This window comes from Oscarella lobularis, chromosome 13 (genome assembly GCF_947507565.1).
Source record: "Oscarella lobularis chromosome 13, ooOscLobu1.1, whole genome shotgun sequence".
NCBI lineage: Eukaryota > Metazoa > Porifera > Homoscleromorpha > Homosclerophorida > Oscarellidae > Oscarella > Oscarella lobularis.
Window position 1 is genome coordinate 2,602,699 of NC_089187.1, and position 16,905 is coordinate 2,619,603.

The 16,905-nt window shown below is 44.5% G+C and overlaps 4 protein-coding genes and 2 pseudogenes across 5 annotated transcripts; 3 read left to right on the plus strand and 3 right to left on the minus strand.

Annotated features, from left to right (window-relative positions):
* Positions 1 to 14: 14 nt before the first annotated feature.
* LOC136194386 (uncharacterized) lies at positions 15 to 1,631 on the minus strand (annotated as a pseudogene).
* Positions 1,144 to 3,820, plus strand: LOC136194381 (F-box/LRR-repeat protein 4-like). The gene is made up of 15 exons (XM_065983475.1): positions 1,144 to 1,326; positions 1,403 to 1,496; positions 1,628 to 1,757; positions 1,811 to 1,909; positions 1,964 to 2,052; positions 2,109 to 2,242; positions 2,300 to 2,370; positions 2,416 to 2,485; positions 2,546 to 2,655; positions 2,714 to 2,823; positions 2,885 to 3,014; positions 3,078 to 3,281; positions 3,338 to 3,424; positions 3,474 to 3,578; positions 3,626 to 3,820. Exons 1-15 carry the CDS (start codon positions 1,180 to 1,182, stop codon positions 3,753 to 3,755), a joined length of 1,710 nt encoding a protein of 569 aa, XP_065839547.1. The 5' UTR covers positions 1,144 to 1,179; the 3' UTR covers positions 3,756 to 3,820.
* A 73-nt stretch (positions 3,821 to 3,893) lies between these two features.
* On the minus strand, positions 3,894 to 7,410 carry LOC136194374 (histone acetyltransferase KAT6B-like). The gene is made up of 14 exons (XM_065983466.1): positions 6,820 to 7,410; positions 6,648 to 6,762; positions 6,485 to 6,597; positions 6,205 to 6,437; positions 6,098 to 6,150; positions 5,991 to 6,044; positions 5,879 to 5,940; positions 5,700 to 5,821; positions 5,576 to 5,648; positions 5,435 to 5,524; positions 5,140 to 5,374; positions 4,934 to 5,092; positions 4,794 to 4,884; positions 3,894 to 4,747 (listed from the first exon to the last, which is right to left on the minus strand). Exons 1-14 carry the CDS (start codon positions 7,381 to 7,383, stop codon positions 4,033 to 4,035), a joined length of 2,679 nt encoding a protein of 892 aa, XP_065839538.1. The 5' UTR covers positions 7,384 to 7,410; the 3' UTR covers positions 3,894 to 4,032.
* An 867-nt stretch (positions 7,411 to 8,277) lies between these two features.
* On the plus strand, positions 8,278 to 9,539 carry LOC136194384 (heparan sulfate glucosamine 3-O-sulfotransferase 1-like). The gene has a single exon (XM_065983479.1). It carries the CDS (start codon positions 8,352 to 8,354, stop codon positions 9,411 to 9,413), a length of 1,062 nt encoding a protein of 353 aa, XP_065839551.1. The 5' UTR covers positions 8,278 to 8,351; the 3' UTR covers positions 9,414 to 9,539.
* LOC136194373 (formin-like protein 2) lies at positions 9,411 to 14,307 on the minus strand. 2 transcript variants are annotated; one of them, XM_065983465.1, is made up of 30 exons: positions 14,147 to 14,307; positions 14,009 to 14,092; positions 13,885 to 13,962; positions 13,677 to 13,837; positions 13,471 to 13,597; positions 13,327 to 13,403; positions 13,087 to 13,264; positions 12,919 to 13,029; positions 12,780 to 12,860; positions 12,644 to 12,712; positions 12,545 to 12,593; positions 12,439 to 12,491; positions 12,246 to 12,386; positions 12,067 to 12,181; positions 11,869 to 12,005; positions 11,715 to 11,808; positions 11,480 to 11,642; positions 11,358 to 11,427; positions 11,215 to 11,292; positions 11,073 to 11,159; positions 10,944 to 11,012; positions 10,803 to 10,883; positions 10,625 to 10,754; positions 10,459 to 10,559; positions 10,341 to 10,403; positions 10,187 to 10,288; positions 10,097 to 10,135; positions 9,992 to 10,039; positions 9,845 to 9,932; positions 9,411 to 9,786 (listed from the first exon to the last, which is right to left on the minus strand). In XM_065983465.1, the coding sequence occupies exons 1-30, from the start codon at positions 14,267 to 14,269 to the stop codon at positions 9,575 to 9,577; spliced, it is 3,009 nt and encodes a 1,002-aa protein (XP_065839537.1). In that variant the 5' UTR covers positions 14,270 to 14,307; the 3' UTR covers positions 9,411 to 9,574. The 2 variants fall into 2 exon arrangements, with proteins under 2 accessions (XP_065839537.1, XP_065839536.1); XM_065983464.1 differs by having other exon boundaries at positions 12,067 to 12,184.
* Positions 14,308 to 14,481: 174 nt separating this feature from the next.
* LOC136194899 (leucine zipper transcription factor-like protein 1) lies at positions 14,482 to 15,992 on the plus strand (annotated as a pseudogene).
* Positions 15,993 to 16,905: the final 913 nt, after the last annotated feature.

Here is a 16,905-nt window from a genome sequence, read left to right on the forward strand (position 1 = left end):
AATGACACGCGCGTTAGCGACGGATTACATTTAATTTTATTCTTATTTTTTACTGTTTCCATACGCTGAAATTTGGCTTGTCTTTTTGTTGTTGGGAGGTTCCACTTGATAGACTACCTCTTCCTCTATCTGAGGGATCAGCAAGAACGTCTCCATCATTTACACCTAATAATAAAATTTTCATGTGTCTATCACATTCTTTCCTATAAATTCACTTTGAAACGACGTTCTTTCTACACCGTAGGCCGACTGGAGACTAGGAAAATTTCCCACTTGGCCCTAATAAAATAAAGACAGAAAGCTTCCTTACAAAATTGAGATGATCGATGCTCTAATCTTACCTTTCGTATTATTCCCATTTCAATGAGCGCTCTTTTGCTCGTTCGTGGACATCCAGCCGCTGCAAAGTGAGACCAAATCATATCCGAAGCAGATGCAAAGTCTTTTGCTGTTCTAACACGTAAAAATAGACGATGACGTCATAAACGAAGTGGAAGTCTAACCTGCCCTCAGAATCGGAATATCCCATTTGGCGCCCCTTTCAATCAAGAACATGATTATCTAAGAAATCTGAATTCCGCTGTATTGCAATGTAATTATACCTAGTCATGTTACTTTTCCGTGTTCTTGAAACGCTGCTGCGTGTAGGGGAGTCCAAAGAGTCTTTTTATTCTGGGCATTTACACCTGAAAACCCGACGGATCATTCAGTTGGTTTGCTCACTCTACGTGGGTCGGCTTACTTATTCCCTTTTCCACTAACGTCCTAACGACGTCATAAAATCCCCAGAAAGTAGCTGTGTACGTAAACTGATGAGAAGTCACATCTATCTAGATCTACTACTCTAGGTACCTACCTACGTACAACTGGCTCTGCCCTGTTGCATTTGCCTCGTCAACGTCAACATCTTCCTTGAGAAATTTCTCCACAAGCTATAGCCGGTGAAAACGTTTGTTGATAGTTACTAATCTAGTCTCCCTTACAACGGCCACTCGCCTTCATATCGCCCTTCTGAGCGACAGTGGACAGGTCCCTTGATCTCGCTTTCATCCCTCCCAGACTCTCTCTCAGGTTCAAAGCCGTTGCTTCGAATCTCTTTTCCATATCCCACGACGTGCGCTAGATGTGATTATCTTTTCTTTCCCTCCTCCACCCACCTCCTCCACCCGGGCCTGGACGATGTCAATACAACAAGTCGCCGAGAGAGTGATCAATTTCTCGAGCCAATACGGTCGCGACGGATCAAACGCGTATGTGGCGGCTAACTTGGCCGGCCAAGCGTCCAAGTTTCCCGAGTACGGAGACTTTATGGAAGCCTTCGTGTTGGTAAGGAACGCCCCACCCAAATTTGTTACAACTCTAAATTACCGCTGGCCGTCTAACCTTTGCTCGTTTCTTCCAGAGGACGTATGGTCCTTGGTGGAAGATTGCGCCGTCTGCATCGACGCCGTTGAAATCGCGTCGCCCGGAGGCGTTTATTAGTCAGGACTTTGTTGGTATGCGCGCTCGAAAGGTTTCCGCGCGTGCACGTTCCAATGCACGACGCTTAGCTGCATGTTAACTGTGGAAGGGCCCGCGAGGGAGCTTGTACCGGCCGGCATGCATTAATTAATTATTTTGCACCTAGAACTCGAATTTCCGACACCGGTATTTCCGTCGAAAGTTGACATCATCGAGACGTACAATCCGGGCGCTGTCGTGCGAGTGTTGGCGTGCAACGCAAGTGTCGATTCAGGCGCAGCGTCTGGAGAAATAAAGTAAGAGAATAAGGAGAGGACGGCCTACTTTTTTTTTGACACGTTTTGTGCAGGTGGGTTACGCTTTGGGCGGGTCCGCCGCAGCAGGATGAAATTCCTAGGAAGTCGCGCATCTTTTCTCCGCCAATCAAAAAAATTGATTTCCCTACCAAGTGAGAAATTACGGAGCTGGACATTTGTTTTGAAGGTGTATACGTTAATTGTAGTTTACTGAGGCTCGAATTTAATCACGAGGGCCTTGACTACTACGCTGAGCTCGATGCTGTTGAACTGTACGGAACAAAGCCTAGCGCAGGTATTTATATTACAGACAAAATCGTTCTCTTACTTACAGTCACCGGCGTATTTTAGAAACTTCTCGTGAAAATCGAGCTTTAGGTTTTCAAATGGAACGAACGGTCAAATTGCTCAAGCAGCTCTCGCTGACCGAGTACACGCCATCTGAAGAATGGTCCGGAGATTTTGGCTATTTTGGAATGCTGCCTGTAAGTCTAACCAGAAACCAGAATAGAAAATTAATTAAACTACACACGTGCTTTCAGGACGAGGTAATTCAGATTATTATAAGTTATCTGGATACGAGAAGCCTATGCCGAGCGGCCCAAACGTGCAGGTAAACAGGAAAGATTTTAATTATTTAACTACTGATTTTTGGTAGCCTTCTCTTTCGTCATTGCTATGATGCCTCTCTTTACACCGAACTTGATCTCAAGCCTTATTGGAACACAGTACCTACCTAAGTATCGTTTCTCACTATTATTTTGATTTTCCTTCTCTTTGCTATATAGGTGGATGATTGCACGTTGAAGGGCATGCAAACGCGCTGCTCTCGCCTTACAAAGCTTAGCCTCTCGTGGACGGGTGGCTGCAAGCAGCTTACCCAGTCGGCATTCACGAGGTAGAATATAGTAGTTTGCAGAGTCCGGTGTTTGCACTCTTTAATTAATCAAAAATAGTTTTATTGAAACGTGTGGAGCTACGTTGGTGTGCTTGCGTCTGGCTTGTTGCGACTACATAACAGCAGACGGTCTGAAGGCAATTGTAGATGGCTGCCCTAATCTGCAGGGTACCAATAGTGTGACCTCTACTGTACTATTATATACTAATATATTGGGTCTTCTGTTCAGAACTGGATCTTCAGTCGTGTAATACACTTTCGAATTCCGCTCTGAAGCACTTGTCGAAACTAACGACTTTACAAGCACTCAATCTCTACAGGGTACCAATAGAGAACGATGCTCTAGGAGACATCGCTACGTAATGAACGCTCCTCAGTTTAATTAATTAATTAAAGAGGAGATGAATTTGAATTTTGCGTAGAAACAATAAGCAACTTCAGCACATCAATCTCGGCGGATGCAATAAAATATTCGATTTCAATCAAGCACTTTTTGATTTGACCGAAAACTGCAAGGATTTAAGAACGCTCGATCTATGGCGAGCTCGTACCACCCTAACGTCATACGGTCTCTCTCTCCTCGCTAAGAATTGCCCCAACCTCGAGGAAATCGATGTGGGCTGGGTGTAAGCTTTATACCTACCTGACTGCATGGGATCCTTGTGCACGTTTGTCTCAATAGAGACGGGTTCCGTTCGTCGCCTGATTGCTTTCAACCCCTCTTTGAAAATTGCACGAAATTGAAGAAAGTTTTTCTCACAGCCGTCCGGTCGGTATATATCAATCTAAATGCAAAATAACAATATTTTGATTATCAGAAGCGTGACGAATAGCGATTTGCTCGTTTTGGCCAAACACTGTCCTCTACTTGAACAGGTTGACGTCCTGGGAAATAATCAAATCATGATGGAATCGGTTACAGAGTACGCTTCATCTTGCACAGTATTTCTTAATCAGTACGACGTTCTAGAGTGGCGAAATCGTGCAAAAATTTGAAATTCTTCGACTTGTCGTTCTGCTCAAGCATCGGAGAGAGCGAAGTCAAAACTCTTCGAATGCATTATCCTGACGTCCAATTCAAAAAGAGTTTTACTGGATGACGATTCGTTTGTAACTATTTTTGCAGCTAGAATACAAAAACAACAACAAAAAATTGAGACAGATATTGAGACAGATCCGACCGCGTAAACTGCGTCTTTTCTGCACTCTCATTCTTAGGCTTTCGGTTGCAAGAGAAAGAAACTTAGAACGGTAAAATTAAACAAGGACAAAACGCACTACAGCAGGCAATTCCTTTATGAGTGGAATAACCCTGCCTATTCATTTCACGCAATAAACAAGAAGACCCTCCCTCCCCAAGTGAGTGAGTGAGTGAGTTTACAGTACCTCGCCATCCGACTCCTTTTCTTCCTTATTCGTTGTCGTCATCGTCGCACCAGCATCGATATCCGATAGTGACGTTCCACTGTCGGAGTCGTCGCTTTCATTTTCGTCGCTGCTGCTCAAAACAAGAGACTCATCATCGTCATCGTCGTCGTCATCGTCGTCGTCGGACTCGAGACTTTCCGTATCACTGCGCGATTCACCTTCGTCTCCATCGTCGCTCAAAGTCCATCCTTCCCCCCTTTCCTCTTTTTCGTCATCGCTTATTAAAGCTTCAGCGGCCGCCGCCGCCCCATCCTCTAAGCCCCCCTTTACCTTACCAACCTGATCGTCAACAGACTCAATCATCAATCTATCAACAGTCGCCTCATCGTCCTTTTTCTCCACGACAGTGCTCGCCGGCTCGGCGTCGTTCTTCCTCGTCTCCGCCGCCGCCGCCGCCGCCGCCGCCGCCGCCGCCGCCGCCGCCGCCGCCGCCGCCTCGTCGTCGTTGACTTTTTCCGCCGTCTCCACGACGTCGATTTCTTTCGTCTCCCCATCGTCGTCATCGCCGTCGTCATCGTCATCGTCGCCGTCTGTTGAAGCGGCCGACTTGGGAGGAACGAAAGGTGTCCAACGAAGACGAGTTTCGTCAAGGACGCGTCGATTCAATTGGGCCACTTTTTCGGCGTGAGCACGCAGATCGGCCAAGTTCAACGCAACGTAGAGTCTACAGAAGTACGATAAGTGAACGTTATTTTTTATGTACTACTCACTTTCCGTCTGTTGGTCGTTTTTTAACCATTTTAAGGCGTTCGAGGGTTCCAGCAACGTCATGAGGATCCATTCCCGTGTCTTGACTAATTTCTAATAAAACATTGAGAAGATTAAATGTATATGCATTGATTGGTCTTACTTCGTATCGAGAATGTATATGGTGATTCCGAATTGCAATTTGCGTACATGTACTCTTTGATAACGCTATCCCAATAGTTATGGTAGGTCAAGCAGCCAAGATCCGAGAGCGGTTTTTCGGGAGATCCTGGTTGATTTTCAATTCGAGAAAGCAAGTAACCTAAAGTACAAGTGACGTCAGATCATCATATATAACAAAGGTCTTACTGAAATCGATGAGGAAACGGCCAAAGCCTTGTCTTTGAAATTGGGGCATGGTCATGATGCATGAGACGTTGTAGCGCTGTTGGCAAGACTTCTCTTTTGAAAAGTAGCCAATTAAGTGCGACCCGTGCTTGTCTTCTTTCGTAAGAACATAAAAAAGAAACGGTTCGACGTCGTAGTAGAGAGTCTTATGGTCAAGGAAGAGTTTTGCCAATAAGCACAGATTCTGGCAATAAATCTAAAGAAGGAGAAATGTATTATATATATATAGGTCCTTGAGGGGTGAGTGTATGTATACTTTGCTCGTCTGCCCATCCACTTCCCACACGGACAGCTCATCTTTTCTATATATTTCATTGGCTGGAGGATGGTGCCACTTGCACTTGACCTGTATAGCGAAATAGCGAAATGGAGAATAATCACATTCCTCCCAACTAACCATATGTCTCTCCAATATGTTTCGACTCTTCATATATTTTAGGCAAAATTCGCATAAGAAGAGTTTGGGGAGCCTAAACAGTAAGAGAATTCCTATGATCTACTACTCTCTTTCTGTTGCATACATGGCATATTCTTGAGGATATGGTGACGAGTACCACGTGTCAATTTCCCACGCTCCAAAAACGATAACAGACGGTGATCGAGTTGTAGCTACTGGTCGACCTGACGATGCCTGGTTCTCAGACTTCACACAAAAAAATAGAAGAAAACTCGTTGGAAGCATAACGTTTGTTTATCTGACCATGTTCTCCAAAGCTATCTCTTGTGCCTTGCGAAATTTTTCTTTATCTACGTCACTTATGCCTGTTTGTATAACGTCACATAGGGAAATTTGACTACAGAAGATCTATTACCTTCCATGTAGCCAGGAAGTTTGGGAAATTTAGCGGGAAAGGCAGGAAATAGTACTAAAAAATCTTTTTTATTTCATACAATACATACATACATCTACGTATCTTACTGCTGCTTGGTATTTTTAGATTCTTGCCAATCTTGAACTTTTTCTTTTTCGTTCTGTATTAGAAAGAGAGTGGTTCTTTTCTCTTCTAATTCAATTATTATGCCTACGTTTTCTTTGACTCGTCATCCCCTGCCCATTTTTTTGGCCTTCGCGTTTTCAAAAGGCTGAGATCTTTGATCACGTGCTTTCGTCGTTTCTTCTGTTTGATGGTGGCCGCGTACTTTTCCGGATGAAGGCACCAGTCACATGACCAATTGCCATCTGGAGCTTCATCCAATGGCGGAGTGAGACAAGCCATGTGAAACCCTTTGTCACATGTGTCACAGAAGAGGAGATTATCCTAAAAATATCTATAAATAAAAGGCATTTATTGAAATGTTTACTGACTGCATTTCCTTGATCTGCACAGATGCAACATGTCTTGCACTCGATGCACTGCCACGGTTCCTTCATGATTCTCTTTACTAATTCGTCACTATACTTCAAGCAAGACGGATGTCCTAAAGAGAAAAATCACATGTCATTTTTATTTATTGATTTATTTAGGTACCGCTGTTTCCACAGTCGTGACATGATATGAGATTCTCTGGTTCTCCGTCACGATTCTTCTCTTTCGTTCCCAGACAGAATCCACACTGTACACTAGGCGGACATTTGGGCCGAGACTATTGGAAAAAAAATCATACAGTATATCAATTTTTTGAAAAAAATTTCCACGGTACTTTTAACAATTTTGGCACTTTCAACTTGGTTGCCTTGACGACGGGTTCCATACTAACGGTCCGATAGAATTTTCCATCCTGTGCGATTCTCCCCTTGACGAGCCCCGCATCAACAGCTCGTCGAATTTGCTCGCTCATGTCTGCCGTAATTGTGCCGTGTTTCTTTCGTATGCACTTCTCTATGGCGATTAGAGTCGATCCCGATCCGGGCTCTTCGCTACCGGTCTCTTCCAATTCAGTCAGCGCCACTCGAACCATCCACAGCCATTCGCCCGTCGAAGTCGTCTGCTTTTCGAGTGGCGTCGTGCGAGGATCTTTATACGAAGCGCGATCGCGCGTCATCACTTTGACGATGCGTCCCGCGCGTACGGCTGTCTCGAGTGCGGCGACGATTTCTTTTCGCGATCGTCCCGTTCGCGTTTCGAGCACTTTGCTGATTTGATCTTCGCCTGGACGCTGTTTTTGAGATCGAATCTTGCCTATTGCCCATAGAATTTCGCTGAAGAGAGCCTCGTCGGCGTTAGGCGACGTCGCATCTCGTTCTTTCTCGCGACCTCGAACCATTTTTTATTCGGGACGTTCATGTCACGTGACGGTGATGGCTTCTACAGCATGTGCTAATTTTTCAACTCTTATTAATCAAGAATCTTTTTCATCAGCCTGTCACATGGATGTTCGGTGATACCGGGCGTGTCTACATATCCTGCTGCCTCGTAGAGGCGGCGCCCCCCCTCAAGAGAGCGAACTGTTTGCAAATAAACATTTTTGATGCCCTTTCTTCGAATTCCTTCTTCAATTTTAGACAGAAGAGCTCGGCCAACTCCTTTTCCTCTCGCCTCCGGTTTCAAATGCATTTTCTTTAGTTCTGCGCTCGGTTCCCCTCTCTTAGCTGTAGCGTCGCAATATCCTGCACATCCGACTACATCTCCACTTGCATCTTCAACGACGAAGAATTCGCCTCTATCATTCTTCCAGTAGTATTCTTCCACCTTTATTCCTTCAACGTGATCATCTGGATTGAATGGATGTCCAAAGGAAATGATGTTGTTCTTTATTATTTCCGTTACGCATTCTCGATCCTTCGGTGAGCGTGTGATCCGATCCCGCGTGGGCTTGCACTATATAAGACGCAAATATCACTGGTGACGTAATGCGTGACTCTGTAGTGAAGTGGTATCACGTGTGGTTGACTATGCCCGTCCGCCAGTGCACTGGGACGTGCATCGCTGATGTCGCAGAGCCCCTCCAGCCGTGGGCCCGGGCTGGAGATAGCGCTGCGATAAGCAGTTCCCACAAGGCCTCAGTTCAACTCTGAGTGGAGTCTCCTTTTTTATTTTTTTACCGTAATCAGCCCTGTTCAGTTCAAACCCCAAGAGACTTGCCGAAATTTTTCTTTTTTCAAAGCAAGCAGGAAATCGGTGTGGTCCCCTAGAGAACTCTGAAAAACAGAGTGTTGAGCAGTTTTGAGCGCAAAACCACATCAGTGTCCCGGATTTTCAAACCAACCCCTTGGAAAGACAGTCAGTTGTGTGATGGCATCTAGATGGTGCAGAAAGCTCAAACGCTTCACCATCTTTGTAATGGTAGCTATTGTGGTCTTTATCACCGCCAAACAGCTCGCAATATCGTCGTCGAAGGCAACTGTAACCACTTCGCTCACCGAGCGGCTCCAAATCTCTTCAAAACTATTCCAAAAGCAATTGGAAACGATTTCCCAAAGCGAGCATAGAGCAACAAACTCGTCATCGCCCCGTGGGGAACGTGGGATCCGGAACGATGAGCCACAGTCGCCACCACGTCGTCGATTCCCTCACATTTTCATCATTGGTTTCGGCAAAGCGGGTACGCGCGCGCTCTACGACATGCTACGCATGCACCCAAACGTCGCCGGTCCGACGCCCGAAATGCGCTTCTTTAGCGAATTCTACGCCAAAGGGATCGACTGGTATATCGGACAAATGCCGGTGACGACGTCGAACGTAAAAACGGCGGAAAAAAGTCCACGATACATAATTGAATGGTCCGCGCCAAATCGCCTCAAAAAAGCAATGACGTCACAAAATCAAACTCGCGCTAAATTCGTGGTCGTTTTTCGCGATCCGTTCACGCGATCTGTGTCGGAATATGTTGAATGGCAACTATATAGATCAAAGCGACGCGCCGAACGTTTGCCGCCTTACGAACAAATTGCAATAAAGAATGGGAAAGCAGATGCCCTATGTCCACCGATTAATACTAGTATTTATGTTGATCACGTGAAAAATTGGTTAAAATATTTTCCAGCTTCAGATATGTGTTACGTCAGTGGTGACGCGTTAGTAGCGAACCCATATCCTGAGGTGAAAAAATTGGAGGCGTGCCTGGGACTTCCAAATTGGTTTAAACCGTCAAATTTCTATTTTAATCCGACGAGGAGGTTTTACTGTCTAAAGCCAGACAATAAGCCCGTGCAATGTTTGAATAAGTCTAAGGGTCGGACTCATCCAGATATTTCAAAGGATGTAGAGAATAAATTGCGTCATTTCTTTGGGGACTACAATGAGCGTCTGTATCAAATAACGGGACGAAATTTTGGATGGAAAGTAGGGGAATAGTTTTGTGCCGTGGTCTAATTATAAAGATTAAATAAAATGACATCATAGTAGTATTAGGAGGTTAGACTAGGGCCAAACCTTCTAGGCTAGTCTGACAATAAAAATAACAACCTAAGAAAGCACGACGTTCTAATAATTAGGTGACCCATCAACGTCCTTCTCTATTTAAGCCAAGGCCGGCTGGCCAAATAGGGATCAACTGGCTTGGCTCGACGATTGGCTGAAGCCGCAGCCGCAGCCGGAGACGGCTCCGTAGGGGGTGGTGAGGGGCTCTTACTTTTCATGGTGAGACGACGAGCCATCGTAGTTGCTCTCTTGCGCTGCTGACGCGGCGTCAATTCGGCGCCCACTCGATATCCTTCCTCTTTCATGCCTATTCATTGGTAAAAGGGTTTGGTGTATGACTTGGCGCGATTCCTTTCGCCGTTTACCGCTGATTGCTTCGTCCAATGCGCCGTCCTTCACGGTGAGAAGTACCACTCGCGATTTGCGTTTGCTTCGATCAAAGGCGCGGGGTGCCTAATGTGATAAACAGTGAGCTCGTTCTGAATTTCATTTGAAGAAAAGGCTTTGCTCACTGCCAGTTGATTTGGCGTTTCGTTGCCCTTTGCTTCAGCTGCCAATATCTAAGGCGGCGAAATGTCCTATAATCAAACTCCCTAGGAGCTTATTGAGGTCCATACCTCAATTTGACGTCTCTGTTCCACTTTCAATTCAGCTCTCTGAAAAAAGAAAAATACAGCAGATGCATAGAGAATCAGTTAAGTGAAGACCTTGTAGTCTCGAACAAATCTATTGAAAAGAGAAAAGAAAGCGTTGGGTGTAGCAGTAGTTGTACTTTCTCCAAAGTATTCAACCGCCGCTTTGAAAACAGTCTAAAACGTCAATTGTTAGGTATACAGTAGTAGTAGTAGTAGAGCATCTTACTTCAGCCGTTTCCACGCTTTCTTTCAGTTCTATCAATTTTGGCTCAGCATTGGCCAAAAAATCCTAAATGAAATCTGGGGGTTTAGGGTGCTTTTGTATCAAATTTCAGCTACTGTACGTTTAGAACGGTATTCATTGGCTGTCTCTCTTTCTCAGCTTTAGCTACTTGCACATTCCGTGTCAGTTCTCTCACATCAGCAATGACAGCGTCCAGTGAAGCTTGTAGTACACACAACAGAATGAAATACAATCATCTCATCATCTGCTTAATTAAACGTAGTTACCTGTAGCTGCTTTGTCAAGAAACTGAAGTTCTTTTACAAAGCCAGCAACGTCTGAGAAATGTTCCTTCACTACGAGAACCAAGTGCTCAAGGAGAGTCGTCTTTCGATCCGTTGAGCGAAGTTCGTTTAGCTGAAATATTAAATTCAAGTGGCTAGAGAGTAATGTACATAGATATACCAAATCGAGGCTTTGCAATCTGAAACCATAGACGCCTCCACGTTTGCTACTATTCATGTAATTTCCAAAGGCGAGAACAATCTAGAAAAAGCGAAATTCCAAAAATAAAACACGTATGACCAGGCCTTTTATGTACTAGACCTCAATGAGCTTCTTCAGCTTTTGACTATTCAAAAGAGAATTTGAAGCAGCAATAATGGCGTCGAGTTGCTGTATGAAAAAAGTAGAGTACTGTACTATGCTTCACAGTCGCGTCGACGTCACACTTACTGGAATAAGCATGTGGATATTGTCAAAAAAGTTGCCAATATAGGCTAATATTTTGAGCTTAGGTAGAAGCCTTTCAACTTGAGTCAACTACATATACACTGTATGTATATGTACATCTAATCCTTTCATAGGATAATAATACCTTGTACATGAAAAAGTCCGTTTCGTTAAGTTTCTTTAGAGGTTTTCCATCAGCTACGTACCGTTCAAACAATTTCACCTAGAACACATTGAACAACGACAACGTTGAGTCAAAGAGAGCTGCTCTGATGATTGGTGCATCACCTCAGAGTCCGTAGGCACCAATTTGAGAAGAAGTTCGACGTACTCAACGGGAAGAACGCTCAGATCCAAACTAAAAGACCAAAGTAATAAACAACCTTTACTAATCTTACACCCAAATTTACTCGTTAATAGCACTGACAGTGACGTCAGCAGATAGCCCAATTCGTTTCAAAGTGATACCCAAATTTCTTGCACGTGATGGATCCAAAAGAGCTTGATCTTTCTCCGGCTTTTTGTCGACGTTCTTCTTAAGCGACGACTCACTCTTTCCGCCGCCAACACCGCCTGTAAAACACATAAATTTATTTATTTATTTATTTATTTATTTATTTATTGATCCGGCGACTAATAACTGACTGTCTTTGTCGTCTTTTGCTGTCTTTTTAGCAGTGGTAAAATTGGGCTGTGCCTTTGTTTTGAATTCCTCTTCAAATTGATCAAAATTCAACATCTACACATGAAGTATCATTGTGTGTTTGAAATGCTTGACTTTGTGAATCCGTTTCTTTACGTCATATAATTTCTCATCATCAATGTCTCCAAATATCGTTCCTTTGATTTTGTTCTCTTGAAGCGATTGCCAATTGAACAGGGGCATTCTGTACTTCGTCTGAACCTGACGCTTTTTTCTCACAGACCCCAACCCCCCTAAGAAAATCAATAGGAAATTATATTTAGACAGGGTTTGAGACACATCTCCCTACTCTACCTGTCAATGATGATGATGTGCCTGGAGGTGGCGGAGGAGCTGGAGCTCCTGGAACGGAGGGAGGAGGCGGCGGTGGCGGAGCGGGAGCAGGTGGCGGAGGAGGAGTCGGCACTGCCTGCTACACGCGGCGGGGGAAGAGTGGCCGTCATGAATATTCTATTATATTATACTATACGTACGTCTTTTTGTTCAGTTGAAGAAGGCTCAACAGGTACGTCGACGTCGTCAGGGTTGCCGTCGTCGTCGTTCTTCTTCTCCGCCGACTTCTTTTCCATTGTTTCATCTGACTTGTTGGAAGTGGTGGCGGCGGCGGCCAATTTCTAAAAAGGGTTATAAGATGATGGACCAACTAAATGAGATATTGTACAGTACTTTGACTTGTTCTAATTCTTTACGAAGTTCAGCAATCACTTTCTGTTGTTCCGCTAATACGATCAATTAATTAATCCTAAAGAGGTGTGTGTGCATCTTCACTGACCAGTTTGTCTCATTGCTTCATTTTCCAAATGCTGACATTTCTCTGTCACCTGTCCCAAGTCACATCAAAGAGAATAGAGAGAGACATGATTTTCTGTACCTCTTGTACTTGGGCTTCGAGCTCTTCAACACGACCCAGAGCACTTGCTTTGGCATTTGCCTCTTCAGACTATAGCGGCAAGAGCGTACAAAAATCATTCTTCTTCTCACTATGACTAATTCAGGGGGCAGGGTACCAGTGACTCCACGTCAAAATAATTGTCTTCATAGGCGGATATTTGGCGGAGAACGTGCACAGGAACTTCAGGTCGAATAGACTGAAAAACGAATTGACAGAATAATTGTGATGTCAAGGGGAGGGAGGAGTCAAAGTACTTGTAGCCAGTGATCCCATCCAAGCTGCGTGAACTCGTATTGTAAGTGAACGCAGTAGTTCAAGTCTTCAGGCGTGTAGACAATAGCGTTGACTAGACCAATTCCAGCAGCCTTTATAAAGGAAATCAATCTACAGTATATATTGAATTGAAGACTGCTAGAGAGTACCCTATATTCCATGTTGACTACTTGTCCTTGGGAATGAAGGAGACTATCAGCGAGTGTCTTGAATCGACGAACTTCCCGTTGAACGTTGCGAAAATTGTCCATTGCCGAAATGACTTTGTCGTGACCGCCTTTGAAGCGGCACAATGCGGCTAATAGATCACACACCAAGCTTTTTGTACTAAAGCACACACAGAAGAAGATTAGTTAGAGTCCGTTTATAATTAACTGCAAAGCAACTACCGATAGTTTGGATGATCCAAGCAAAGTGCAATGTAATTGATGCTACTGCTGTGCTCCATAACAGCTTGAAATCCGTACTAAAACGAACGTTGACCAACGTTGTCTAAGTTTAATTGTTTAATTAATAGGGGGGTTGAAACTTACTTTGTTGTTCATAAGTGCACGGAGACAGAGAATGCAAACGTGAACGTCGTCAGTGAAACCGCCAGCTGATCGTTTTGACTTTGATATTCGTCTTAATTTCTTATTTCCATCCTGCATAGAAGGCAATCTATAATAATAATAATAATAATAGAAACGATTCTGTTAGAGAGTGTTCTCAAATGTGGGGGTGAGTGGTATAAAATTACTTGAGCACAAGAGATAAATATTCGACTAAAGCCTCCAATCCCGCTTTCTCGTCGCTTAGAAAAGCTTGAACCCAACTGATTTCATTTGTTCGAAGGGAAATTTCAAGAGCTCTTAGCACGGCAACGGATTCATTGAGAGCGGCGACGCTACGACGATTCACCTAGAGAAAAGAAATTGGTTTACGTTATTTCAACATTTTTAGTCTACTTTTCCTTCGCCAATTGTCAAAATCTCGCTAATCTTTCTAATATATTCTTCCGGTGGGCGTGTTGGTTTTGCTCGTTCCTATGATGATAATGATCATGATGTTCATACGCCTTCGAACGTTTACCTGATCGCAAACGAGGGTCCATTTCTTCTCGTACGAATATTCGGCCATAGCTGTCGCTTTGTCCGCTGGCAAGTTCATCGTTTCCTGCAAACTGGCACTAAAACGATCGACGAGACGTCTCTGACTATCTTTTCTTACGAGTATCGTAGTGAAACGCTTGTCGACTTCTTCTTTCGATGGCATTTCTGGTCGACCGAGTCCCGACTCTCCCCAGCGCTCTTGCTCGACCGCGCTCGCTTCGTACGATGATGCATTGCCCATGGCACTTCTATCGATGAGCACGCGCAGTGTTATTAGTAGGCTCGTATCCAGCCTGTTATCCAGGCTCACGCAGTAAGAGCCGCCCGGATAACAGGCTGGATACGAGCCTATGTTATTAGGTGATCACGCGCAGAAAAAAACGGAGCCAAAAAAGACGTCGACGAAGACGAAGAACGCAGCGCGCTGACACCTTTAGCAACTGGGGCCCCGCAATGGGGTACTCGAATGGAGATGAGGCCCCTCGTTGGGATCTTCGCTGCTAAATGAAGGAGCGAAGCCCAACGGCCTATTTCGCAGCGCCGGCAACAAAACTAAAGGTAAGAAAACGCCCAAAGTGACGATTTAAAAGAAAGCAGGTACATGCAAGAGATGTCTATAACGTGCATTCTACGCGTTTTCGTCTCGTCTAGATTGACGGAGGAGACGTTTACAGCCGATTTTTTATTTGGTCTTTGCGCCATTGTCAAGGGTGACGTCGAATCGGAACTGATTCATACGACGCATACGAACGTTCTTCTGCTACGTCAAATTTTTCGACAGGCGGAGAAATGGCGTCTGAAGTTGAGTGCTGACGTTTCTGAGCTCGAGAATCAGTAAGAAGACGATGAAAAGTCAACTTTTCGTATTTGTGATTTATTTCGAAGGGAATTGATTGAGGAAATTGCTCGATTTGAAGAGAAACAGTTTGCTTCTTCTGGATTAGGTAGGATCTGCAACAGCTTCAAAGGTTGCACCACAGGGACCCGGAGGGGGGCAGACAACTATAGAATAGAATAATGTATTATGTACGTAGACTCTTCCAGCAGCCAAGACGAAATTGGAGCCGTTGAATGAGGCTGGTGGGAGTGCTCTTCTGCAGATGGTTAGTGTGGACTCACTGTGATGATGATTTCTTTTGATTCTATATCTGTATATATAGGAAATTTCTCGGCTGAAAGAGGAGAATGAAAAAATGAAGGAATGAATGCGAATGATAGAAGGAAAGGTAAGGAAAGAGGAGACTCTTTCCTATTGAACTACAATGATTATTTGTTCTTTTTTTTTAGGCTCATGATGCATTGGAAGAAAAAGGGAAATTGAAGAGTCAATTAGTGCAAGCTGAAGCAGCTCTAAAAGCAAAAGAAACGAAATCGGTATTTAATTAAAAAATCAGTCAGAAGATATAGTTTTATGAGATATTGTCTTTTTTCTAGTCAGCAGCATCGGATGTTGTTCCAACAACCTCTTCACAATCAAAAGCAATTCCAGTTTTAAGTGGAAAATCTGCTAGGGGTGAAGACGATGGAAAATGGAGGGAAGACTTGGGAGAAACGAAACACGAATTGTTGGCTATCAAAGCTAAGCTTGAAAATGCTGAAAAAGTTTGATTTTTCATACTTGGAACTAAGTAGTGAAAAAAAGTGGATAATGATTTTAGGAATTGGAAAAGAAACTCGGCGAAACGGCTCAATTTACAAACATGAAAAAAATGCTTACGAAGAAAAACGAGCAATTAAAAGATCTTCGAAGTCGTTTAAAAAAGTTAGCACTACATCCATCTTCAATCAATTATTCAGTGATTTTGATTTGGCATCATCTCATTTTCTCTAGATACGAACCAGATGCCGAAATATTATAGATGTCATCTGTACTCGAGTGTGTTAGGACTGGTCGTTTTAGAAGACGCACTGCTTGCTTAGATTAGTAGTACTCGTTTATTAATTAAAAGTGTACGTGCAACAAAGATTCGAATTTTCTTTTCTGGGCGTAATCGGAAATCACCAAATTTGGCGAACTTAATTAATACCGCAGACACGGAACACTGTTCAAATTACTTTCTCATCTAATCAAATCGTTCGCAGCTGCCAAACACTAATTACGCTGCAGCAGCGCGTCATCCCATTGGTCGGCCTTTGACGCCTCGCGCACCAAGCGAGCGCATCGCACACAAAATTTCATTCTCTCGCGAGCGCGTGTCCGGACTCATTCGGCTGGACGACGTGGCGAACGTCGAAGCCACACAGCGCAGCGCGGTAAGTTCAGCCAGAGTGCTCGCGTGCAATTGCAGCGTCCCTTTGTGCAGATCGCGCGAGAGAACGCGCGCGAGGCACGCACGAAGCACGCGTCTCTCCAACGCCGAAACTGTAAGCCAATCGCGTCTATTCACTATGCAGGCGTCGAATTCTCCTTCCAGATCGTTCGCACGCGCGTGGACGCGGCGAACGCGAGACGACACGACGCGCCGTCGAGTAGAACGAAGATCGAAGAGCTCATCGGAGCGAAGAGGACGTCGCAAGGTAAGCGGGGGAATTTGTAGCTCCTTTTTTTCGCTCGCGCGCGTTTGTTTCTCGCGTACGCGTGCATGTTTGTGTGGGTGCGTGTTTATCCCCTAGGCCGGGGCCCCCAAGCGCATTCCATCCACGCACAACGCTAGCTAGGACTAATGTCTAAACGATAATCGTCCCCCCTTAGAGAATCCTTTCAGTGTTGTTCGTGTGTTTTGTTCGAGAAGTCGTGTTAGGCTACGTCATTTCCGTTTGGCGAGCGGCTATTTTTAGCGACTTTTGTAGTTAGAGGTTTCGAGACGCTCGCAATGACGCACCCCGTTCCGGCGAATGGGCGTGCGTCATGATTAGGATAGGGAAGAATATAGAAAA

Bases quoted from the DNA above. Each gene is read 5' to 3' on its own strand.
- LOC136194381 (XM_065983475.1), top strand. From the start codon at position 1,180: ATGTCAATACAACAAGTCGCCGAGAGAGTGATCAATTTCTCGAGCCAA. The intron at 2,243-2,299 runs GTAAGTCTAACC...ACGTGCTTTCAG, and splicing joins GCTATTTTGGAATGCTGCCT to GACGAGGTAATTCAGATTAT. The intron at 2,486-2,545 runs GTACCTACCTAA...TTTGCTATATAG, and splicing joins TCAAGCCTTATTGGAACACA to GTGGATGATTGCACGTTGAA.
- LOC136194374 (XM_065983466.1), bottom strand. From the start codon at position 7,383: ATGGTTCGAGGTCGCGAGAAAGAACGAGATGCGACGTCGCCTAACGCC. The intron at 5,525-5,575 runs GTTAGTTGGGAG...TTCGCTATACAG, and splicing joins ACATATTGGAGAGACATATG to GTCAAGTGCAAGTGGCACCA. The intron at 4,885-4,933 runs GTAAGACCAATC...ATGTTTTATTAG, and splicing joins ATATACATTCTCGATACGAA to AAATTAGTCAAGACACGGGA.
- LOC136194384 (XM_065983479.1), top strand. From the start codon at position 8,352: ATGGCATCTAGATGGTGCAGAAAGCTCAAACGCTTCACCATCTTTGTA.
- LOC136194373 (XM_065983464.1), bottom strand. From the start codon at position 14,269: ATGGGCAATGCATCATCGTACGAAGCGAGCGCGGTCGAGCAAGAGCGC. The intron at 13,838-13,884 runs GTAGACTAAAAA...TCTTTTCTCTAG, and splicing joins TGACAATTGGCGAAGGAAAA to GTGAATCGTCGTAGCGTCGC. The intron at 12,861-12,918 runs GTACTTTGACTC...TTCGTTTTTCAG, and splicing joins GATGGGATCACTGGCTACAA to TCTATTCGACCTGAAGTTCC.